This window comes from Camelus ferus, chromosome 2, assembly GCF_009834535.1.
Source record: "Camelus ferus isolate YT-003-E chromosome 2, BCGSAC_Cfer_1.0, whole genome shotgun sequence".
In the NCBI taxonomy this organism is placed as follows: domain Eukaryota; kingdom Metazoa; phylum Chordata; class Mammalia; order Artiodactyla; family Camelidae; genus Camelus; species Camelus ferus.
The window spans coordinates 72,793,410-72,819,299 of NC_045697.1; the positions used below are offsets into that span (position 1 = coordinate 72,793,410).

A 25,890-nucleotide genomic window follows, 5' to 3' on the forward strand; every position below is an offset into this window, starting at 1 on the left:
GTAACAGCGGCAACAGCAGCAATACCAAGAGAGTAACTGTGCATTCTCTTCTGCTGAGTGCTTTACACGTAGTAACTTGTACAACTTTCTGTTTAAGTTATGTATAATTTAACATATTCACATTTTGTAAATGAGTAAATTGAAGTTTACAGAGTTCTTATTAGCCATCTAAGTTTATGTAACTAGTAAGAGAAGGATGAAAACACAGGTGTGGTTGGTGAAAAAGTTTGGGCTCTAATTCACTACATAATGCTGCCTCCCTGATAGCACGTTTAAGATACAATGAACAGATTGAAGTGAAAAAATATGTTTCTACTTTAGAAGTGTATGCTTTGGGTTTCTCAGAGGGATTCAACTTTGGATCACTAATGCTCCATCACTCAGCTGCCACACCATGATCAGCTGACGTCAAAGAGGAGCTTGAGATAAGAGCATCATTCACCGGGTTTCCGTGATTTCACTGGTATGAATGAAGAGGAGACCTCATAAATCTGAAATTCTGGTCTCTTCTATTGCAGATAGACATGCAAATTCCATGAGTTTTCTTTTCCCTCCTCCAACTCAGCTTGAGGAGGAAAGTTAAGCACCACTTAACTTCCACTCCACTCTCCCTCAGGAAGGGTAACTACCATAATGCTCTCTACTTATATGGGTTTCCTTAATTTTTGTGTCGTCTGAATTGGTTGAAGGACTAATTTTGGTAGCTCTTATTAAGTCCAATGAGCTTCTCATAATGCATCAGCGATTTTCTCCAGCTTTGAAGCACTGGCTAAAATTTTGAGAAAGCAAGAAAAGATCTATTTTATATTCTTTAATTGCAAATTTGATCATAAATTTGTTCCTCCTTATCTTCTAAATATACAAACATGCTTAATTTTCATTGACGTGTAGATAACTCACAAAGGGAAAAACTGGAAAAGATAAAAGAAGTTAGAAGACAAACTCACATTAAAGCAAAACAAACCAAACTTAAAACTAAGTCTGTCACTCTGCATGAATAAAATGTTACAGAACTGGATAAATGTCAAAGAATCAAGGATTAGGTTATATAATTTCTAAAAGGATACTATTTTAATTATCTTTAAGACCCTTCTATCTTTATTTACAATAGTTGAGTTTTACAGAATTCTCTTGCAAACCAGAGAGATAAATGTACTCAGGCTAAAAAAATTAAAACTCTGGGTTTGATCTCTCTAGGAAACCGTCTGGAGCAAGCTATTGGTCTGTTCTGCTCTGAGAGTTTGTTTTTCAGGGAAACGCTTCACTAGGCTCAATTTCTAAAGCAAATCTGATTTAAAACCTATTTGAGAACATTAGCTGCTTTTTGAGTCTCTTAGGACTCAAACGAGAAAAGCCACATTTATAATCTCTGTAACTACCAATAAGCTTATGATAGTTCTGTTCTGGTCTTCCCAGTGTCCTGTGAGATGACCACATTGGGCAGTGGACCCCAAATAGGACTTCATGAAACTGCTGTCTAGGATGAGATCTTGACGTTTGTGTGTATGTGTGTGTGTGTTGTGTTTGTGTGTGTGTGAGCAGAAGTTTATTTCTCTTGCACAAACAACCAGGAGTGGGATTTTTGAGTCATATAATAAGTGTGTTTTAACTTTATAAGAAACTGCCAACTGTTTTCCAGAGTGCCTGTGCCTCATGCATATTCTCCTTGACTTGAATTTTTTTCTCTATACCAATCATATGCTGATAATAAAAAGAATAAGAGAATTAAAATAATGAGGACTATGCTGGCTGTGGGATAGGATTAGAAGGAAGAGCAGAGTTCCAAGGGTGGGTTCCATGAGCTGCAAGCAGTATAGCTATGGGAAATATATGCCCCTGATTTCCAGGTTAGTACAGACTTCAAGCATGGACACAGGCACTGGTTTTGGCACCCAAAAGAATGCTGCAAAATTTTCTTTTATAATCATAAGGAGTGTGAAGATTTTCATCAAGTTATGTATATTGGATTTTTTGTTGTGGAGACTATATTATTTTTCACCTTAATGTCTTGAGGCCTGGTTCAAGACCCTGCAGTACACGTTTAGTCATAATGAGGGCTTATCTTGGGACTTATTTAACTCAAAGTACTCAAAATTTGTAATAATATAAGCCTGCTTCATTTTTATTCAAGTTCCATTGCATGGAGCTCCTTAAATTAGAATTAGTGAAATTATATAATGCTTAACAGTTTTAGCCTTGAAAATAGCTATTTTGTTATTATCTCTTCTTGTAGGAAAAGTAACATTTTGGCTCAGGATAACTTCTACTTGGGAAGTCTTTAGCTGCAGGGGTCCAAGAAGGGCCAAAAAGAGGCCCTGTCTGACAAATGAGAGCAAAAGTGTCAGTTGCTCACATTCTGCTCTAATTTGTTCTTTCAGGGAAAAAGGATGAAAATGATTTCTGCTAGATTCAGCCAAAGTCAACCATGTAAGACATCAGATTAGGGTTTAAGGCTCAAAATCAAGGCTGTTCCCATGTTTAAATCCTTTACTCAAAGAAAACAAACTCTAATTGCAGTTTTCTCCAAATTCTCCATGCTTATTCTTGCTGTCGTCCCCTCTTCTCTGGCAAATTCGTTATTTACCACATTTGTGGTCAGAACCCAAGTTAAGCTTCACCATGAAGCCTTAGCTCCTCAGCAGCCTGACCATCTGCTGACTCATAATGTGATTTAACTTTGATTTCCACTTGATGGGATTAAGATACTTACTATGTAGTATTGAGTACATAAAAGCTAACCATACACCCCTCTAGAACTCAAGAAAAAAAAATGACTTTCAAGACAGTCTTCAGCCCTTCCTCCTTTTCTGAATAGTAGCAACTTCAAGTTACCAAAACAAAACTATATATATATATATATATACACACACACATACACACTAATTGGGGATAGAGTCTATGTCAGTCCTAGTTTCAAGCTTTGGTGAATGATATGGATATTTAAGTTTAGTGGCTTTCTATAACTTGACTCATTATACTTCATAAATATCCCTGCTGTATCCTTGAATATCTAAAATTAATCCAGAAAAGCTCTGACTAGGCATCAAATAGTATTTGAAACTTTATTCCAACTCTAGGTTTTCCATGGCACCTCAACTGCCTAGTTTTTATCTCTCCCAAAGGCTGTTGGTAAACTACATCTTTCCCCCAATCTCTTTAGATTTACACTAAGTTGAAAGTGACAAAAAGCTATTTTTCCTAGCAATCATCTTCTCATATCACAGTTATACCTTTTGTGGAATAAAGTTATCTAGGGAAGCACATGGTAATCTGTATCAGCTCAGATCAATATGTAGGCTTTTAAGTTACTTTCTTAAAAGTTATAATTACCTAAAGTAATAACTTTTAACTTTCTGTGAAGAAAATAATTACTGAATTAACTTGATTAAATACAATGAAATAATTATATTTGCAGTTATTAAAAGTTTAATTTTAGAACATTAATCTCTGTATAGTAAAACTATAATTGACCACATCTGCTTAAGAGGCTGTCATATAAGCCATTTAGTAAAAATTGCTTTAGTATATATTTAATGTAATACTGATCTGAGTGAAAAGCGATAAATTAATCTACAAAGAACAGAAAGTCTTAATTCAGATTGGGGCATCCTCAGATGACTTTGATTAATTAGTATCAGTTCATTGGAGTTAGGAGCTCTGGAATTTAGTGCTCTGAATTTTACATGCCTATAATTTTGTGATTTTTGATACATCCGTTTTCTCTGAAACCACCTACTGTAACTTTTATTTAGATATTTTTCTGGAGGATAAATTAATTGATATGTTGACAATCTTTAAATTTTATTTTCCTCCAATAAAACTGCTCTCTAGCATTGAAAAGTGAGATTGATGTTATAATTTTTCCTATTTCAGACATAGATTTCTATCAGAGTTTTCAAAATTTAATGCCCAGATCTCTCAGAAAAGAAAAATGGTTGTGTATCAGGTATGATACACAGTTATGCATTTGGCTTCAAGTAATAGAGAACCTGATTAATGTTGTCTTAAAGCATAATGATCATTTTAAGTCTCTTTAATCAGAAGCTCGTATGTAGATGGTCCTAAAGTTGGTTCACAGGTGTATTTGTCTTTCTCTGTCTAACTTATTTTCACTAAGCATAATAATACTCTCTAGGTCCATCCATGTTGTTGCAAATGGCAAAATTTTATTTTTTTATGGTTGAGTTATACACACACACACACACATGCATATATTTATATATCACATCTTCTTTATCCATTCATTGGTTAATGGCCACTTTAGGCAGCTTCCACATCTTGACTATTGTAAATGATGCTGCTATGAACATTGGGGTTCATTTATCTTTTCAAATTAATGTTTTCATTTTATTTGGATGTATACTCAGGTGTGGAATTGCTGAATCATATGATAGTTCTATTTTTAGTTTTTGAGGGAACTCCATGCTGATTTTCATAATAGCTGCCCTAATTTACACTCACCAACAGTATACTAAGGTTCCTTTTCTCCACATCCTTGCCAACATTTGTTATCTGTGTTCTTTTTCATTTGTTCTCTTACCCATATAGAGAACAAATGAAAGAAGCAAAGAAATGCAGTTGTTAAAGCATAAAGTTTGGATTAATAGAGGCCATTCTTGAAATCCCACTTGTTATTTCTTGTCTATTTGATAATAGCCATTTTGACAGGTAGAGGGTGATATCTCATTGTGGTTTTAATTTACATTTGTCTGATTTTTAGTGATGTTACACATCTTTTCATTTGCCTCTTGGCCATCTGTATATCTTCTTTGATAAAATATCTGTTTAGGCCTTCTGCCCATTTTTTAATTGGGTTCTTTGTTTTTGATATTGACATATGTGAGCTGTTTATATGTTTTGAATATTAACCCCTTATCAGTCATATCAGTTGCAAAGATTTTCTCCCACTCTGTAGGTTGTCTTTTTGTTTTGTCAATGGTTTCCTTTGCTATGCAAAAGCTTTTAAGTTTAATTAGGTCCTGTTTGTTTATTGTTGCTTTTGTTTCCTTTGTCTTAGGAGACAGAGCTAAAAAAATATTGCTGTGATTTAATGTTAAAGAGCATTGTGCCTTTGTTTTCTTCTAGGAGTTGGGCAAAAGACTCAAGCCAGCTTTTGATAAAGTAATAGGTCTCTATGACCAATACATTTTTTAAAAGGTACTCAACTTCATTAGTCATCACTAAAATACGAATTAAAACAGTAATATAGCTTATTTCACTCCTGACAGGACAGCTAATGTGAAAAACACAGACAGTCCAAAAGTGGTTGAGGACCTGGAGCATCATGAAGTTTTGTAGACTGCCAGTGGGAGTATAAATTAATGCAACCACTTTTGAAAACTGTTTGGCAGTACCTTTTAAAGCTGAACTTACCTATGCCTTACAACTTTATGATAAAGGCACCTAGATACAAATATAAGAATATTTTGTAGCATTACTCTTTGTAATGGCTTAACACTGGAAATACCCCAGTGTTCAACCATAGAACAATGGAGTACTATACAGAACTTGAAATAACAAATTTCAAACCTCATATGGCAAAAGAAGATCCATGGGTGCTTTCAAATGTTACTTAAAGTCTTGGGTCCAATGTTGGGATTTTATTTTTGGTGGTGAGCTATTGGACTTGACATAATCTTATCACCTAATATAGAGTTCCTTCTAGAATCATACAGTACATCATATGTTATATGTTGGAGATGTTGTGAAGGGGGATGATTTGGGGAAAAATGCTCAATTCCTGTTTCTAACAACTGTTTGGTTTCAGAGTTATACACAAATCTGTAGAGAGAATCATGTTTCATGATAAAATTAGTTTCCTCTTGTTAACAACTTTTGTTAGATACATATTATGATCATTTCTCAATAATGTAGAACATATAGCATTTGTAGCTCAAAAAGGTAAGGCAAGTTAAATTGTGTTTCAGCTTTTTAAAAGTGCATTTTAATTTGCTTTACTGTTGTGATACCAGCATCTATATAAATTTTCGATGTGGCACTATGGCACTATGACTTTTGTATATTTCTACACAATTTTACTGAGGTTAAACATATTTTGAGAGATATTATTTCAGATACACAATAAACTTACAACTCGGTCAACTAAAGTGTAAAGGGAAGGCTTTCTCTCTTACGTGCTTCTTATTTATAGCTTGCTTACTTTGCTATAATTTGATGAATGGATTTTGGCTAGACGCTGACAAGGAAGTTATACAATTTCTTTTCAGTCTTTAAAAAACTGTCTCTAAGTGAATTGGAATTTTATAATTCTGATTTTCCTTCCTTTGTCTGTGTGTTGTCTCAAGACTTATTAGAAGCTGACTGAAGCAGACCATGTCTGTTTAATAATTTTTTTTATTATTATATAGGTACTGCATTTAAAAATTATTTAGAATCATAAAACTCGTGACATCTAATTTAATTCCTGGGAAACCCCTGTGGAACAGTTACTATTCCCATTCTACAGAGGAAAACTAAGATTCAGAAAGATCACACAGCTAGTGGGATTTGAAGAATGGCCTATGTTAATACTTAATGCTTTAACAACTGCATTCCTTTGCTTCATTAATTTCTTCTTTTAACCATTATACATTATATCAGGCGTGGCCCTGGATACTGAGATAGCATTGGTGAATAAGCCAGCCCAGGTACTTGCTCTTATCAGCTTCCAGTCTGGGAGGGGAAACAGACATCAAGTAAATGAACAAATAAACTAGAAAGATGTCAGATAGTAGTAAATATATGAAGAAAATTAAAAGAAGGTGATATGATAGAGATTGAGAGATCAGGGAATATATCTAAGAAGCGATATCATTTTAACTGAGATCTGGTTAACAATAATTAGCCAGCCATGACAAAAGCAGAAAGAAGCTCTTTCCAGGAAGAAAGAACAACTCATTTAAAAGCCCGAAGGCAAGAATTCTAGGGTCAGACGAAGAATTTAATTCTGTGGTTGAAACAGGGTGGGTGATGTGAAGCATAAGGCAAGATGAATCGGGGAGGCAGGCAGAAATAAATCATTTAAGAGTTCGTAAACCAGAAAAAGAATTTATATTTTGAGTGTGATGGAAACGACTGGAGTTTTTAAAAACTGGATTCTGTGTGAATAATGAATTTTTCACAGTAAGATTAAAGGCTGAGGGTCCAGCTAAGGGATCACTGTGGAGATATAGGTGAGAGATAATGTTAGCTAAATACTGGAGGTAATGCAGTTGGAAAGAAACAGATAGTTTTGGGTTACATTTTTGGGGCAGAGTTGATGGGACTTTCAAACTGATTAAATGTGGATAAGAGGGAAAGAAAAGAAAAGACAGCTTATTGGCTTAAGCAACTTGTTGGATGATAGCACTAAATATTGAAATATTGATCAGAAGAATATGACCACCTCCTATTCATCCCGTAGGTGATAGAGAGATTCTGTGCCCTAAATTATAGGAGATGATCAAACATACAACACCTGACAGTGGACGGATGAGATCGACAGCAGTTAATTAATCATATATTCTTACAGCCCAGGGGAAGAGGGTACCACATGCTACTCTAGGCCTAACAGGTATTGCACAGCACAGTGAAGAAGAAGAAGCTGTGGAAGGCAGGCCTTGTAGTAACAGAAGGGTGAGCTGCTCTCTGGTTCCTGCAGGATAGTATGCTTACATTGCTTAAATAATTTTATGGGTTGGCAGTGAGGTGAATTTGTTAGGTTGAGGACCAGGTGGGGTGCAGCTGGTTCATCTGATAAGGAACTAATCAGATGGGAAACATTTCCTGCTGGGTGGGGCATTTCTGGCAAGAACAGGGAACTCACAGCTAGACCTCTGAGGCCCTGTGAAGCTCAAAGATGTCAAGGCAGCACTTGAAATTTTAGATCTTATAATACAGGGGGAAAATCAAGTTCCCTGTGATCATATTATGTTTGAGATCTTTGTGTGAAGATTCCATACAAGTGGAGATGTCAGGTTGAATATACACACCTAGAATTGTGAGATGGCTAATTTGGAGGTAGTAATTTAGGAGATACAGATATTTAAAGTGATAGGTCTGGATGGGAGAGTATATTGATAGAGAAGAGAAAGGGGCCCAGGACTTAGCTTTGGATACATTTCCACGTTGAAAGGAGTGTCAGTCAAGTAGACTAGAAAGAGTTGCTGGTGAGATAGGAAGAAAACCAGGAGGCTGAAGTGTCTTGATCCAAGAGAAGTATTCCAAGAAGAAAGTGATCACTTATGACAAATGCTCTTGAGTTGTCTTGTAAGATAAATTATCATTGGATTTACAACATGATAAACATGACAAGAGAGTCCCTGTGGAGTTGTGAGAGATGGAGAGAACATTGGAAATCCTTTGTTGCTCCGCATTTAAATTTCATTGAAACAAGTAGTGTCTCCTGGTCTCTAGCCTCTAGTTATTATTTAGGTTAACAACAACAAAAACAAATCTCCTATAGAATCTAAGGCACATGGATACAGTAAATAATCATGGAGTCTCCTTCCACAGGATGTTAGTCTCATCTCTCTTTCAGAGGCCAATATAAGAATTTGTGGGGTGGGTCCTATAAGGTAAGTTCTTAGTCACCTGAGAAGTCACAGCAGGCAGAGGTATAGCGACCAGCACATGGCCCTGCCTTCCTCTCCTGTCATACTCCCTCAATGTTTACTCTGGAGGCTTGATAACTTTCTTTTAGTTTCACAAGCAAGACAAGTTCCTGCTTCAGAGCATTTGCATACACTTTTATCTCTGCCTGAAAAAAGAATCTCCCATTTTCTTCTGGAAAATCTCAATCAGGATCACCTTAGATTTTGTTTAAATGTCTCTTTTTCAGGAAATCCTCCTTGTCCTCTCAGATGAGGTCATATTTCTCTGCTAAAAATTCTCATTGTGAATTTTTCCTTCAAAACTCTTCCATGGTAATAATTAAATGCATATCTATGTAATTACTATCTCCATCACTTGACTCTAAGTTTTATGACGTTTTGGTCTCTATTTTGTTCTTAATGATATTTCAAGTGCCTGGCACAACTGCTGGTACAATGTGAGGAAACAATGAATATTTTTATTGTTCTCTTCTCAGTCTTAAGTGGAAATGGAAGGATTTCACTTAGCAGTAAATATAAGGACAAAATCCATTCCAAATTTTTTTTTTCATTTTTCCTTATGCCTAGGACAGATTATTGGGATGATTTTGTTCAAAATATTAGTGTGTATTGCTAAACTTCTGTGTTGAATTTCACCCTTTAAAAAAAATCTACTTGGTTTGAACTGTAATATTGACTTAAAGATAGTAATTCCAAGGAGGACTCCCCTAGTTAATGTACAGTTCTGTATCAAAGTTATTTTATCTATCTGTCTGTCTGTCAATCATCTATCATCTCTATCTTTGTAATTATTTTAAAATTGCATATATATGTTAAATATTAATAAATTGCAAATATGGGAAAATTTTGTTGGTGATGGAGTAGTGCTTCAGAGTTTTTTTTTTTTTCTTTCTTTCTGTTATTCCATGGACACGAGTATTAGTAATCTACTCATGAAAAGTAGAAAAGCTTCTGAGACAAGGCATTTTGACTTGGGTCCATTGCCTTTACTCCATACATGATCCTCATTCCAACTTTAACTCCCTCTGAACTTGATGTCACTCCATTAGTGATTTCTATACATTTCTTCCCTGTACCCTGAACCCTTCATCTTTCCATTAACACTGGACCCTCATCTTTTTCTTTATTTCATCCCTAAACTTAAGAAATTAGTCTCTGACATGGAGTAAACACATCTGTCTTAAACATTAAATGATAATAAAACCAAGCTAAATATTTTATATTTTAGTCTTCCTAAAATAAAAATGACTGCATTAGTGTTGGTCAAAATAAAATGTTATGTACCCAATAGCTTCAACAGTTTGTACAAATAGTGTAAAATAATAAAAAAATTATTTTCACTGCCTTTAATGATTCAGGGAACACACTGTACATTGAGTTTCTTTTGAAATGTTACAGACAGGAAAGGCTTTGATCATTTGTAATCAGATTAGTGTCTTATGACTTTGATGTATGGCTGGAAGAAAAGGAGACTGTGAAGAGGGTGTGAGCACTTTGTTTGTGTGAATCGAAATTGATATTATAAAAGGTAACTGGCTCTGTCTGGCAGAAGTAGTTTATTATTTGGCATTGTCACACCTCAAGATAATTTTAGAGTTCCCTGATGATGTACCATTAGTTTGTTTTTTTCTTTTAACTTGGAAAATAATTCAGCAATTAGTGAGAGAAATTTGTGGATCATTTAGGCCTCCTTGGCCATGTATACTCTGTTTTCTATCTTTGACTTTTTCTTCTCTTTGGAGAATCCCTATTTATCCTTCAGGATTCAACCCAAGCATCATCTCTTCTATGAAAGTTATTCTCTATATATCTCTTCTTTCCTCCCAATTTTTCCAGGTAGACACAGGTACTCTCCCTAGACTGTTCCCAAAGTACTTTATAAATATATTCTTTAATCATTTATTATATTGTAGTGAAATGATCTTTTGGCAAATGTAACTGGGGCTTAGCATTATGAGAATTCAACAAGATACATTCAAAATTATTGATGCTGTATTAATCAATGGCGTCTTAGTCATAAATAAGAATTGTCCAAGTAAAAATAGAGAAAACCTGTAAAAAAAAAAAAGTGACTGTATTATAACCCCTGTTCTGATTCTATGTTCATCAATAATTGTTTTTCCATGTAGGAAGTTAATATGCTAGTTGGTCAATATTCTGATATATTTGCAAGTTTTCTGTGAGCTTTGCTAACATTACTTTGCTGTTCTGATTTGGAGTCAGTCCTGGGATACTCCAGACTTAGAGTAAGAACTAGGACTGACATTTATACATCAGGATAACTAGACCTCATAAAACATCTTAGCACCTAACTGGTCAGGAACTTCTCTGAAATACTGCATGTTTTGAAATGTTTGGAGGTAGTAGTTCATCCTCTTCAGAACCACCAAATGAAATGTATACTATCCACATTTTAAAGATTAAAATATCAGAATGTGTCAGGATTGTTTGTTTCCTAAGGTTATTATCAGAGTCAGAGACAGACCTCTATAGCCTTTACTTCACCAAGTTCATGTGGCTGGATCTCACAATCTACTAGTCAAAGGCATAGGTAACTTCTGGAGTCAGACCTCCTGAGTTCAAACCTTACTTTCGCCAGTAGCAAGCTGTGTAATTTGGGCAAGATGCTTGAAATATCTGTGTCCTAATTTCTTTATTAAATTAATTTAATTAACTTATTAATAAATACATTTAGGGATAATACCCCATAAGTTTGTGTAAAAATTAATGTACTATATGTGACTTAAAAATATAGACTAAGTGCTATCTATAGGTAATAAAGAGCATGAGGCTGATTGAAGATGATGATGAATTTTATTTGCTGAAAGCATTAACTTTAAAAAATTTCTTACTAAATTGGACATAGTTTCCTCTTGCCTTCACGCAAATGTTTTCTGTTGAAAACAGACAAAATAAGAGGAATAAGTTAAGCAATCTCTAAGTCTACATGGAAGGGAAATCTTATGTCCTTGGAATAAAATTATGGACTATTGTGAATGTTCTATGCCCTAACAGTCATATGCACACTCACATTTTCTGAGGATGATCATAATAATAAATCAAAACATTACAGTTGTCTCAACCCCATTTTGAACAATGAAATTTCATGTGATCACTGAAGAGTATTAGCAAAGCAAGTATATGATGATTAGGTATTTTTTAGTTGCTTTCACTTTTATCCATACAGGGCTATCCTTAATATTCTGCTCTTCTGTTATCATATGAGATACATGGACCACATTTTATACTTGACCACGATCTCCGTGGACTCTGATGGGCATAAAAGGGAAATGGCTGATTCAGATTTGCAGAAGTTCCTTTGATTCCTGAGAAAAGTCAGGAGGTGAAATCTAAGAGAAGTTAAGCCATGGAGAAGAAGCAGCCATCTCTTTAAACTTGAGATGGGGTGATAGATTTTGCAGCCTGGAGAGAACAGCTAGCATGTGTACTTTAGTTTTCATACTCGGGGTCAAAAGAACTTTCAAAGCGGTTGCTTGATTTTGGTTCACTATGAATTTGGAGCCCCAAGACTGAAAGAAGGTTTCCCATAACCCAAAGACAAAGAAGGCTACTTTCTGTACAATCTTTCTTATATGCATACTTACAAAATCTAAAAATAAAATTTTCTGAAATATTTTAATCTTCTATAATAGAAGTTTTATTCTTCAATGTTTACAGGAAATATTAAAATATTTGTTAATAACCTAAGAAAGTACAGTACCTTTCAGTATGTAAGCATAAATGATTGAATTGCAGACCAGAATATTAAAGGAAAACTTCTGCATAATTGGTGAAAAATAAATGTAATTATTAATTATTTTGTATGCTTATACTCATAAGGAGTATTTTTTTCTGATTTTGTATTTTAACATCTATAGTCCATTTGATTCTATACATATGTTTGTGATGCATGTGTTTTCAGATATGATGTTCATTAAAGTCAGATACTGACATACTCCACTGCCAGGTACACACAATACTTTTCCTCTAGGATTTTATCATTACTAAAAACCAGTGCCTGCTCTGTGTGTCCCATTCTTCCTTTTTCTGAATTTGTTTGTAATTATGATTATTCTGTCCCTTCTCCATCATTATACATTAGATGGAGGATAGGACAGATGGCTTGTCATTTTAGATTGTAGATTACAGTACCAAGAGTAACCCAAGAGTAACCCCATCCAGGTCAGATGGAGAGGGCTGCGCACTACCTGGATGTCCTGTTCTTTGAGCTGGATGCAGTAACTGCATGCCATTTTGTGATGTGTACAGTGGTGTGTGTGGGGAGGGGTATATTCTGTGTTCAACACAAATGGTGCACATAGATATTTGGTGGTGAGATGGGTCATCTGTGGTAGGGGCTAGACTTCCACTAAAGGGTTATGCTGTCCTCCCATAGTGCAGTTATTGCTGAGTGGTAGCTACTTAACCAAGGTCTATTTCTCTGGCTCCTTTGCATTTAGGTCTAGCTCTTGTCTGTGGAATATAATTAGGAATCAGACATACCCAAACTTGTTTCCTTCATATCTTCCTTGATTCAAGATAACACACTCACTTGGAAGCTGAGTTTTGAAGGTACCAATGCCACAGAAGTAAAGAGCTGTTTATTGACTCAGAGCTTGGAGGAGAACCACATCTTCTAAAGCAGGAATTCTGTCTTCATACTTTGTGTGAAAAATAAACTGTTTAAGATATTATACTTTTGGTATTATACATTTAATTGATCATTACTTAAGCAAATACCAATATGTGTTTAGTATTTAAAAGTCAAATTTGTAAAAGAAATACATTATTTAACTTTTGTTTTTTGGTGACTTTGAATTGACTATATATTTTATGAGGACTATTTTCAGTTTTTTTCTTTAAATGAATAGTAAACCTGATTTTTAAAACTATTATTCATTTTCTAATTGAGGTAGTTAAGCTTCCAACTTTAGCAAATTCATAACAGACTTATGTTTCCATACTATCACTTTGTTCCTTAAATTTTGGAGGACTAAGTCATTTGTCCCTCATGTTCTTTCTAGAGCTTTTGAGTTTGCAGACCACTACTCTTTGCCATTCCCACTATTAGTAGTGCAGACCCCACCTTGGGATAATAAAGGTAGGAATAAAAGCAGAGCAGTGACTTGCGCAGAGGTGATATGGGATAGATGGCTGGATGAGATGCAACATGACAGGATGAAGTAGGATGAGATGGAATTCCTGTGTAGCAGCAAGTCTGCTATGGTGAGTAGGGAGATAAATTTCACAAGTTTTTGGGTCACGTTAGCCTGGATGACTGTTCCTAAGCAGAGAAACAGTGTTATTCTGACTGTTTTTGCAAAACCTTGAAATGAAAGGATAAGGAGCGTTGGCTGGGGGAATTTATGCCCCTCTTCTCATGTCTTTATTGTGTATGCAGAAAAAGTTTAATTACAGATAGATCCCTCCATTCTTCAATAATTACCTATATTTTTCAAGATTTGCATTTTAGTGTCAATTCTTTGAATACATAAAGTATTTTTAAGTATGAAAAACTGTCTTTGAGATGCCTGGATTCTTTCCCTGATACTCAACCTTTTTGAGTCGTTTTCTCTTGCTTAAAACCCTCATACTGTTTCTCTGATCCTAGGACCCACTGGACCCCCATGAAGTCTGTTGCACTTGGTTTCAACTTGCCTAATTCAGGTTCTCAGTGGCTTCTTAGGTGCTCAGAATTTGTTGCTATCATCAGTGCATATTTTGAGATCAATTCATTCATCCGTGCATCTTGCAGATTGTTTCTACCCACTACACTTGTGCATCCAAGACTTAATGGTGCTCTGCTAAATACAGGGTCATGTGCTTTTGGGGTCTGCCTTTTAGGAACACAAAGCTGAGGCTTTACATGTTTTAGTGCTTTCCTTAGTCTGGTGCCTAAACATATACTCAAGGGTTGAATTCATTTAAAATGCATTTATCCTCTCAGGCTAACTAGGACTGTCTACAGAAATCCACTCTTAGCATATTTGGAGGTTGGAGGAAAAGGGAACTCCACATTTGAGACCCCTGGTACAGATGGCATTTCTGATTTAGAACGTAGAACAATATTCTGATGCCTTTTGATTTATACAGTAGAATTCTCTTCAACATCCTTTCCAATACATTTTAAAATGAACTGTGGGCATCTTGCTATAAACTGAAAAGAACATTTCATTGGTAATAAAATATCAAGTTAATTAAAAGAGATCTTCAACTTGTCCTCTGAAGTCTCAGACCAGGCAGTGGTTCAAATTCTTGAGTGGGAGACTGGGCCATTCATCACTGCTTGTTTGGCATGTCAGAGTCACAGGAGTTCCTTTGTAATTTATGCACTGCCTTTATGAATGTGGCATTATATCTAGAAAGTAACTATGTTAATTTCCCCTAATTGTGATATCATCTATCTATCAACAGCCAAATATTGTAACCTTTAAAAACCTGTAGCGATTGTTTTTCAAAAGCGATTGCAAGGCATGGTAACACTAACCTTGAGAAAATGGAGACATTTCCTGTGAATTCATTTAAAATAGAAGTTTCACTCTTTTCCTCAGAATAATATTTAAAAACATTTTATTACTTATGCGGTACATGGTTGTTCAGGAAAATATGGTTAACACAGAGAAATAAAAGGAAAATTGTACTTTGTGCTTCTAGTAATCATCTACATAACATTTAGATTTTTTTTTTCACTCAAGGCAGTTATAACAGATATGTGCTATTCTTATTGAACACCTATCTATGTTTGGGGAGTATCCACCTTAAGAAGCAGAACCTGCCTCTATTTTAGTAGCACAAAATCCAGTACTCATTTTCTGGTGGCCTTGGAGCTAAGGGCAAGCACATAGCTTAGGCTACACCAATCTGATGCAGCCACCCTAGGCTTTGGATTGAAAGCTATTGAAGCAAAGCAGCATAGATGCAAGAGAACCCATTCCAGTGAGGGCGGTGCCACGGTGGCACCAACATCCAGTTTCCAGAGGCTGAAGCAGCAGTAGTACTAGTGGCAGCACAAGGTGCCTGGTTTTGGTGCTGAAAGTTTTGCAAGTAACAGTGATTGTGCCCCGCAGTTCTGGTGGCTATGTGGCTGCTTTAATGGTTCTGGGATGCTGTTTTCTATATTGCCAGTGACTACATGGCCCCAGGCTTATTCTTCCAGCTCTCAGAAGAGAGTTTTTGAGTTACTTAATATAATAAAATTTGTTTTGACTAAGGTTATCTGAATTTCTTGCAACTAAATACACTGAATCAGTGGATTATTCTTTGTCATATGATTGGAATTATATTTCAACATGATTCTGACCCTAAGGTATATTCTACCTATGGACCAAGATTTTCTGAAGGAAAGTCTTATGTTTAATTTCAGAGTCTTTTGGGTTCCTGGACCCATTTCCAACGTGTGTATGTGGGGTCGAGTTGGGGCAATATTTTCCACACAATACCAAACAATTCTCAGACACCAGCAGGGTGTCTGAAAATTCAACTTAATTCAATTCTGATGCTGTCTACCCAAAGATAGCATCAGATTCCACAGGTAAAGGGCTCAGTCGTACAAGACTGATCCCCCTTTGCCCACCCAACCACCCCCACATACACTTCAGGTGCCACTCACAAGCCCAGAATGTCACCTGTGATTCTGACCCACTGTCTAAAGATTGGAGGTTCCAATGAACCCCTCCATGTTCTAGTTAAACATGCATTGTACATCTGCTTTAACCATTAAAGAAAATAATGCATTTAAAAAAATAAAAATAAAAATGGAGTAAAGCATTCAAATGATTCAAGCTTAGAAATGGAGCTGGCTGGCCATTTGTAGATGTGGTTTCAGACATGCTCCTGCATCACTGAGAACTTGAATTTTTTAAACTGTATCAAACTCAAGGACACAATTAACCATTTTTCTTGTTACAGGTATTTTGAGATTTCCTATTTATTTTTAAATGTTTATGTAATTTGTGTATTTCTAGGAATTTTTCATTTTGACTAGAGTATCAAATTTGTTGGTGTGCAATTGTTGATAGTATTCTGTTATAATCCACTTTATTTCTGTAAGGTTAGTAGCAGTGTTCTCACTTGCATTCTAATCTTATTTGCATCTTCTCTCTTTTTTTCCCTTAACAGTCTGGATAAAAGTTTGTCAAATTTATTGATTATTTCAAAGAATGAATTTTTGGTTTTGTTGATTCTCTTTGTTGTTTCTCTATTCTTCATTTCATTTATCTCCACACTAATCTTTATCATTTTTTTCCTCTTAGTAGTTTTGGATTTAGTTTACTCTTATTTTTCTAGTTCCTCAATGTGTAAAGTTGTGTAATTCATTCGAAATATTTCTTCTTTTTTAATGTTGGTGTTTACAGCTATAAATTTCCCTTTGAACACTACTTCACTATAGCCCATAAGTTTGGAAATTTGTTTTTGTTTTCATTCATCTGAAGAATTTTCTAATTTTCTTGTAATTTCTTCTTAATCTTTTGATTATTTAAAAATGTATTGTTTAATTTTCACGTATTTGTGAATTGTACAGCTTTCCTTTTGCTATTGATTTCTAGTTTCATTCCATTATGATTGGAGAAGATATTTTGTGTGATTTCAGTCCTTTAAAATTTTGAGACTTATTTTGTGGTATGACCTTTCCTGGAGAATATTTTATGTAAACTTGAGAAGAATATATGTTCTGCTGCTGTTGTGTGAAGTTTCTGTACATGTATGTTAGGTCTAGTTGGTTTATAGTATTTTTCAAGTTCTATATTTCTTTATTATCTGTCTAAATATTCTATTATTGAAAGTGGGGTATTGAAGTCTCCAGCTATTACTGTAGAGCTTCATTTCTCCCTTCATTTCTGTCAATTTTTAGTTCATATATCTTTGGGACCTGTTGTTGGGTGCTTATATGTTTATAATTGTTAAATCTTCTTGAAGAGTTGAGCCTTTTGTCAATATATAAAAACCTTCTTTTTCTCGTGTAACAATTTTTGACATAAAGTCTATTTTGTTTATTATATATGACATTTTTCCATATTGAGTCATTGCTTGTTGTTTTCAATTTTTTTCTCTTTATCTTTGCCTTTCAGTATTTTCACTTTGAGGTGTCTGGATATAGATTTTCTTTGTTTATATTACTTGTTCTCTAATTAATTTGTTTTTCAGTAAGTCTGGGAAGTTTTAAAACATATTTCTTCATGAAAATTTTTTGAACCTATTTATTTCTCTTCTTTCCTTCCAGTATTCCCATTATGTGTATGTAGGTGTGCTTCATGTTAACTCACTTCTTTCTAAGCCTTTGTTTTCCTTCATTTTATGTTCTTTAGCTTGCTCAATCTCTATTGCTCTCTCATTAAGTTCACTAATTCTTTGTCTACAAGCTTCAATTTAGTTTTTAATTTCATTTATTTTACTTTTTAACTTTTGAATGTCTATTTGGTTCATAATTTTTATCTCTTTATTGATTTTATCTATATTCTTCCTATTATAATCATCATTACTCATTCAGTATTGTAATTCTCAGAATATTTGGAATTTTCTCTTTTGATAGTGCACATTCTTTTTAGTGAAAGGCCACAGGTCCTTTGGGGAAAGGCTTGGAGGAATACTTACACTGTATACTTGTGCTAGTGTTACAAAGTTCTTCCTCAGGGGAAACTGTCTTCCTCTTTAGTCAATGAACTATGAATGCAGCCTATGTTGTAATTCTGCAACTCACACAGTTAAATTTTAGAAGTAATTTTTAGTCATATCTGCTCTGTGGTTGCCTGAAAGAAGAGGTTATTTTAGGGCCCTCTTATAATTCTGGTGGTCTTCCAATAATTACTTGTGGTAAAAGTTTAAAGCCCTAAGCTCATCCTTTTCATTCTGTAAGTTTTCTAGTGTAGATATTATTAGAAATACTACTACCTCCCCTGCTCAGTCATTGTAATTAAAATTCCACAATGAATAAGTGTAATTGCTATTCAGTTTTTCAAAGTCTTGCTTTCAGTAGGTCTTTCATCCTAAGTAAACATAGGCAATAATTTAACTGATCATGATGGCACTGCATGCCATTGATTATTAATGCCCAATTTTCCATTGATTGGGGGTTCAGATGGTATTCAAGATCAAATACATAGTTAAACTAAACCAGAATCCTCTGTGACCACTCCTGGTATCAAGTACTGTATCAGTTAAGAGGTCCAGTAAGGGAAAGGTAAATCACATGAAATATTTCAAGCAGAGATTTTGATTCCACACATGTTAGAAGTCTAAAAGTGCAAAAAAGCAGATGTTTATGTAATGCAGAAATTCATACTTGCTAAGGAATTCTGGTATGTAAAAAAGAAAGAGGAAATATTACTAGACTCAGAACTCAGAAGAGGGACCTCAGTGGGCTGGTGTTTGGGACTCTGTGAAGATGTCGTAAGTCTTCAGGTGAGGGAATGTGATGTGGTTGGTATCTGGTTGTTTAAGGGGCACAGCACAGTTGCTACTGCTGTCTTGAAGGGTACATGGAAAGCTCATGCTGGGAGTGTTAGAAAAAAGTAGAGGTAGGTGTCAACTGTTTGCTGCTGCTGGAATATCACTGGCCAGAATTTCTCTCCTACATTCTGATTTCCTTCTCATGGCTCCCATTACAGAACCTAACAGAAGGTCAGGCTACAAGGAAGTCTGGGGAGTGTATTTTACAAAGTCCTTGCTCTGATGTCACAGCAAACAGTATACAAGGGGGCTTGGTGGTGAGAGACAGTGGAAAATGTTATCTGATATACTCCACTATACCTTACACCAAAACTTACTTATTCTTTCTTTATTTATTCATTCATTTATTTAATAAAACTTATTTATTCATTCATTTATTTCCTAATAGAGCTTGTTTATCAATTCAGGGGAGTAGATAATAAATATAATGTTTGAGTAAATTATATGATATTGTGGAAAATAATAAATGCTATGACGAAATAAAGAGCAGGATGGAGAATTGCAAAGAATAGTTTGGGGTGGGGTTGAGGATTTGCTGTTTTAAATGAGGTAATCAGCACTGGGCAAAGATTTGCAGAAAATGATGGGGTTTCTCATGCAGTTATCTTGGTGGACAACATTCTAGACAAAAGGAATAGCCAGTTCCAAAGTCCTGAGGTTGTGGCACACTTGGCACATGCTAGGAAAGAAGTTAATACATTGGATCCTAGTGCGTGTGGGACAGAAAAACAGAAGAAAGTAATAAGGGCCACATCATGAAGGTGCTTCTAGGGCATTGTAAGAATTTTGGCTTTTATTCTGAGTGATATGGGAAGCCATGAGGTTTTAAGCAAAAGAGTGAGATGATGCGATGCAGTTTTAAAAGAATCATTCTAGTTGCTTTATTGAGAATCAGCTTTAAGGAGGGTGTGAGATGGAGGCTATTGCTATAATCTAGGCAGATGAAGGTAGCTTGGACCAGGTTTGTAGCCATTGCTATAGTGTGAATCAGTGGAACACTGGATATCTTTTAAGAACTTAGAGGATTTCCGGATGCTTTGAATGTGTAGTGGGCTGTTGACGATATCTCACTTCCTTCTCTCTTTCCCCCTTCATGATGAGTTGGTGGGACAGGGTAGGGTATGCTTGTATCTAAGTGGGGTTAAGGGGCTGAATCAGAGAAGATGTCCTTGCAGCTGGAGGAAATGGAGAGGCGGTGTGGGTCATTGCTGCCTCCTAACATGGAATTGTCCTGGGTATTCTTCCTCAGAGCACAGGGGAGGAGGCGGTGAGAGAGCAGTCAGTGATGCTGCCAAGGAAACCTGAAAAGAAACATTTCTGCTTTTTCTCCCTCATCTATTATCTTCTGAAGTTGAACATTTTTATTCTTCAACCTAAAATGGCTGCATCTTTCCTAAGAAATGAGTTTAGTTGAACATGTCTGAAGCCACTCCTTCTATTAATTGGCCATTTCTAAGCCTTCCCCTTTACAATTTTCCCTACCCAGGGCCCAGGGACAAATGGCACATTTCCAGAACACGCATAAAATCCATGAGAGCTTGTGCAGACTCTGAAAACAGCCCAGGGCTATGGGATAGGAGGCTATAAGGCTAGTTATGCCCATCAGAGAGCTTTGGATGGGAACAGGATAATACAGGCAACAAGGGTTTCTTTAATCCCTCCAGTCACACAATAATAAGGTGATGTTTTTGAATATTTATTTAATGTTTGACTCTGCCTTATTCATGCACCAGCTCATTCAATCCTCACATTAGCACTTTGAAGAAATTTTCTCTTTTTTGCTGATGAGTTAAATGAGGCTCAGAGCAGAGAATCACTTGCCCCAGGTCCTGCAGCTACCAGATGGTGGGGCTTAGATTTAAACTTGTCTGTCGATCGTTAAAGCTCTGATGCCATGGCTCTGAAATGCTATGCTCCATACTCAACTACGTGTACTTCTGAGTCTACGTCCCAGTTCATCTGTTCCTGCTTTCTACTCAGAATATTTCTCTTCATTTTGATACCTTTGCTCCCCATAGATGCTTTTTCTGAATCAAGGTATTTTAGGAAAACTAGACATTTTTATAAGGAAAAATAAGGGAGGAAGCACAATATAGTTTTGAAGGATGGTTAGGTGAGTGTGTTTAGATAAGACACGACCTTCCAAAACATATGATATGTTAACCAGTAGGAAAATATTAGGGCTGCTTTTATTTTTAATATTATTTTTAATGTTCTTACAGGAAAAAGAAGAGAAATCAAATCTGTTATGTATTACCACATATATAAAGGATAATGAATGTATTAAACTTACTCTATAATTACCACAACTTAAAAATACTTTATCCACTAGCTACAAACTTTATATACATTTATTTTTTATGTACACAGGATTTTTGCCAAGCTATTTTACAACACAATTACTGACTTTGTTCACAACTATTAGATGTTATTCTCCATTTCTGCTTGGCGCTAAGGGAAATTATTACAACCTGGTGAGTGTCATTCTTGAATTTTCTTAACTTTTGGCATACTATCAACAATAAGTGGGAACTCAAATTGTTACTGGTAAAAGTGTTAAGAAATTGTTGTAATTCTCCTGCCTTTGTATTTGATGGGGTAATTTACCAGATACTAATCAGAAGTTTTCTGATGAAATTCTGCATTAACAAAAATCAAATTCAAATTCTGAGCTGGCCAACATTGATTTTTCAACATTTATTTTGTGCTTCTGAGGTTTGATACTGAGCTGCTTGGCATTCTCCTGGGTGCTTTGTAAGAGTGGAGTTCACTTTGAAGTTGATCAGATCTCTGTTTTTAAGAGATTGGCAGGATCTGGAAAAGAGTATGAATTTGTCTGATGGGTCAGAAATGTCATCATCATGAAGTTGGGAGATGAAATAATGCAGCAGCATACTGAACTTGCTAAAAAAAGAAAAGATATTAGATTGGACTCCATAGTAATCACATTTGCTTTAATTTTTTCCCGTGCAAGTAATTTCAAAAACACTTTGTTTAGATGCAAAATATTGAAAATTCAATGTTTGTGATTTTTTTTATTTTTGCCTTTTAAGAAAGATTTTTTTGAGTCATTCAGAGTTCTCTCAGAATAGTTTGTATTTTTCTGCTGCTGATCCAAGTCCAAAGTATCTTAGGATGTTTTGACCATCTGCCTGGCATTTCTAATGAGTGTTTGCCTGCAAACACTGAAAAGATTCACAGTGAACTTGAACATCAGTGGATAGAGCGAATTTTTGAGGCAAATCTTTCTGAACTCTGAAAATATGAAAACACTGGCATAGTTTTATTTAAAATGACTCCTACGAAAGCTTATTTCCATGTGTGTTATTCTACAATTCATACTGTCAAAATTCAGATGAAAGGACTAAAATCTTAACTCTTTCATTCTTTCATTTTGTACTCATTTATTCTATTATTATTTCTTTTCAAATTTTTGAACTTAAAATAGTCTGCTTTATAAGATCTTGGTTTATGAGTCATGAGTACTGAGGAAATAATTTCAATTTTCCCTAAAAAAGTATTAAAAGAGATTGGACCTCGGGTATTTCTGTCATGCGGGAAGAATGATACTTAGCGAGCACAGCAACATCAAAAACAAAAACAAAAACAAACAAACAAAGCAGATGATTGGAGCGATATTTTTCCTTTGAAGTTCTAGTAAATCATACTGAATTTCCCTAGCATGTGTGGAGGCCAGGAGTTATGTTTTTCAAATGTATTAGTGTATTTTGGTGATGGCTGACTGCACTGAATTTGAGGGCCAAACTCACACTCCTATTCTACAGCTGAATACAGCCCCATGTACCTAAAACATTCATTGGTGCTAGACTCACAGTTATTGATAAGCTAAGAAAAAGACATGTTTGCTTTAAAATATTAGGCTTTTTCTTGACTTTCACATTGTATGATAAGCATTTCCGTTTTTTGGAATGAACACTTAAAATCATTATATGCATGATTCGGTACCAAGTGAGAACACATTTGCTTGTCTAAAGCACGCATGCAAGGCGCAGTGACTTTACTGAGCTGTTTGTAGCAACTCAGTAATGACCACTTACTATTTCAGCATTCGGCTTTAAATTTAAGTCTTTGAAATGCTTACATACAGTAAACTCTATGTGTCTACGCACTTGTATGTGTCTGTGTTTATGTGTGTCTATTTATTGGTATAATCAGAAGAAATTCAACTTACACATATATGATAGGGGTTGTTTAGACTTTTAATGTTTTAGATATTTCTGGCTTTGGGTCCAAGATAGTGGGGAGGATTGGAAAACTTAACATTGTGGCATCAATAGGCCACGATATTCTCTTGAAATAATTGCTTTTATCTTGTTCTTAAAAAACTAGTGAGTTCTATATTGGTGGAGGCATAACATTCCAGTAGTGTTAGAGATCATTATTTTACCTGGATAGCTTTAAAAATCTAACTGAATATTTTAAAGGAGAAGTTTGTGCTGCACATCTACATTCTCAGAAGGCTTCCTGCACAAGAAGAGCAGGACTGATGGTATCTCTAATTCAAGAAGAAAAGATGATTTACAAGCACTGAAATCTGGAAGATAAATTCAACGCTTAATGGTGTACCTTGTTTTGTCATGGCTCTCAGAAATGTGTTAGTATATTTTTTTCTTGTAATAAAACAGATGCTTCTTTAGGACCATTAGCTCATTTCTTTCTAGGGGAACTTCTAAATTATCTAAGCAGACAAGAGGAAAGCTCTCTCTGTGGAAAGGTGTGTGTTGTACTCTGGTTTGCCTGGCATTAGTTGTCATGTATCCAAATATTGCCCTGCTTCCTATTCTAACAGTCGATTCAACTTTCTACATCTTTCTTGATTTACCTGTATGTCATACTAGTATATATAAGTAGTACATAGACTTTTTAAGGATTTGCATATGAACATATTTTCTGATACTTTTCCCTGGTCCTTACACTTTTTTTCAGTGGGGAAAGAGGACAGACTAAGGGCACTGTACTGTCGTTAAGTTGATATTCACCTTAAACTTTTTCCTTGAGTTATGGAGGAAAAAAACTTTTTTCTTTAGAACTAGTAGATGCTCTTGTCTGCCATCATAACTGAATTACTGTCTTTAATTCTTGCCTAAAAATTGGTAGCTAGTTTCAGAGATAAATGGGATTCTTCCCTTCTTCCTTAGGAAGCATCTTTAGTGTTTTATAATCTACCTATTTTTTAAAAATTAAAAGTATTTGTGAAAAATAAAGTAAAGAGGATCATAGGGATTTGCTTTGACTATTTCTTAGCTTGACACCCTAAAATATGTAATGGTCAAAAAGCACATGATTACTTCTTGTCTTTTGAAGCCACTTTCCCAGAAAAAAATAATAAAAAGAATGACATGTACAGCTGCCTAATAATTTGCTTAGGTTTCTTTTTCAGTTATATTTCATGGAGAAAATCTTTAGATCTTTAAAATTTTTTATTCCACAGAATGAGTTCTTCTGTGGAAAGATTTTTATTAAATCTTACTTTTGGAGGTTAATTTTCCATCATTCTAGTGATAAAATTAATCATATAACTTTTTCCTGTTTTACAGCTGAAGATGAAAAAGTTTAATTTTATATAGGCTTCATTTTTATTCACTTTTATTATATTTTAAAGCTTTTAAAACTTGTTTAATCTTTTGGAAAAATTGTGTGTCACTTTAGCGTCACAAATGTATACTGCAATTTTTAAGTGAGAAAAATGGAACACTTTACAAGAATTTTCAGATACATTTTTCTGTTACATATAATAATTTAGAGTTTTCAAAGAGTAAATTTAAAGCCCCCTTTATTTTTGAGGGGGCAAATATCTTAATACTGTCTTTGTTACATTTATATGCTACCTTTCTCATCTGAAACAGCTACCAAGAAATTGCCCTTCTGTTTCCAGAGAGTATTCAGGACAGAGTAGTAAGCAGTCAGGGGCATGCGGGCCTGTGGTGGCACCGTGGTGGTGTCATACTACTGTTTCAGCTCAGGAATGGATTTAGGAATATTCATCCACAGAGGTGTGGGGTGAGCTTATGAAACTTGAAGTGGTGGAGGCAGATTTGGAATTCCTGCGGGAGCAGCCATGGGAGCTTGGGTCTCTTGGAGTCACTCTCTTCTTCCGACTGGATTTGGCGTTGTCCACCTCACTGGGGTCACACACCACCGTCATGGACTCCATCCTGGTCACAGTGTACAGGCTGCTTTGCCGAGTCGGGTGAAACCTGGTGGTCTTGAGCTCCAGCTCATCATAGCTAGAAACTTTGATGAAAGGACACCAGCGAAATGCTCTCTTGAAGCCAGCTCGAAATCTAAGGAGAAGCAGGCCACGAGGAGAAAAAGTCGTGTTTTCAAGTGGAAATTTCCGTCAGCTGCCACAAAAAAACTCTCCTTAATGCCCTTAAGTGAACTCAGTTTTTTAAATTTAATTTTCTAGTCAAAACTCTTAGAATTTATGCCACAGTATTGGTACTAGTCTTCTAAGTTCTCCTTTGAATTGAAACTTAACTTTGCGTCAGTGAGAAGCAAGTCATCAAAGAGTAAGCTCACAGCATCAGTAATCAATATGCCAAAGAAATAGTGTATATTTCTTCAGTAATGTTATATATTTGCATACGTGTAATTTAATTAGGCTTGCTGGTTAAGGCACTTAAAAATGAAAGTAGCTTCTTACAGAAATAATTACACATTTATAAATTAAAGTCTCACTTAATATTAAAATTAATTGCTAATCTAGATGGTTTTTATCTAATCATATATGAAAGTGCAAAATCCTTGGCTTTGTAAACCATTAAATAAAGTTAATTAGAAATAGATGTACTACTTATGGAGTGGCTTGAATTGATATATGGCTTATGCA

General features: G+C 35.2%; 1 protein-coding gene and 1 long non-coding RNA gene across 3 annotated transcripts in view; one reads left to right on the forward strand and one right to left on the reverse strand.

Annotated features, from left to right (window-relative positions):
- LOC116657632 overlaps positions 1 to 25,890 on the forward strand; it is a 347,184-nt gene that overhangs the window by 158,052 nt on the left and 163,242 nt on the right. Inside the window, exon 3 of one of the 2 annotated variants that reach the window (XR_004312830.1) lies at positions 21,408 to 21,511. The exons of the other annotated variant lie outside the window; for it this stretch is intronic. This is a non-coding gene — a long non-coding RNA (uncharacterized LOC116657632). The remainder of the gene's footprint in view (positions 1 to 21,407; positions 21,512 to 25,890) is intronic. 2 annotated transcript variants of the gene reach the window in all.
- The window catches only part of TACR3 (tachykinin receptor 3), a 63,270-nt gene continuing 61,851 nt past the window's right edge, over positions 24,472 to 25,890 (reverse strand). The window contains exon 5 of the mRNA XM_014564244.2: positions 24,472 to 25,342. Coding sequence (XP_014419730.2) covers positions 25,030 to 25,342 — 313 coding nt within the window. The 3' untranslated portion in view covers positions 24,472 to 25,029. The remainder of the gene's footprint in view (positions 25,343 to 25,890) is intronic.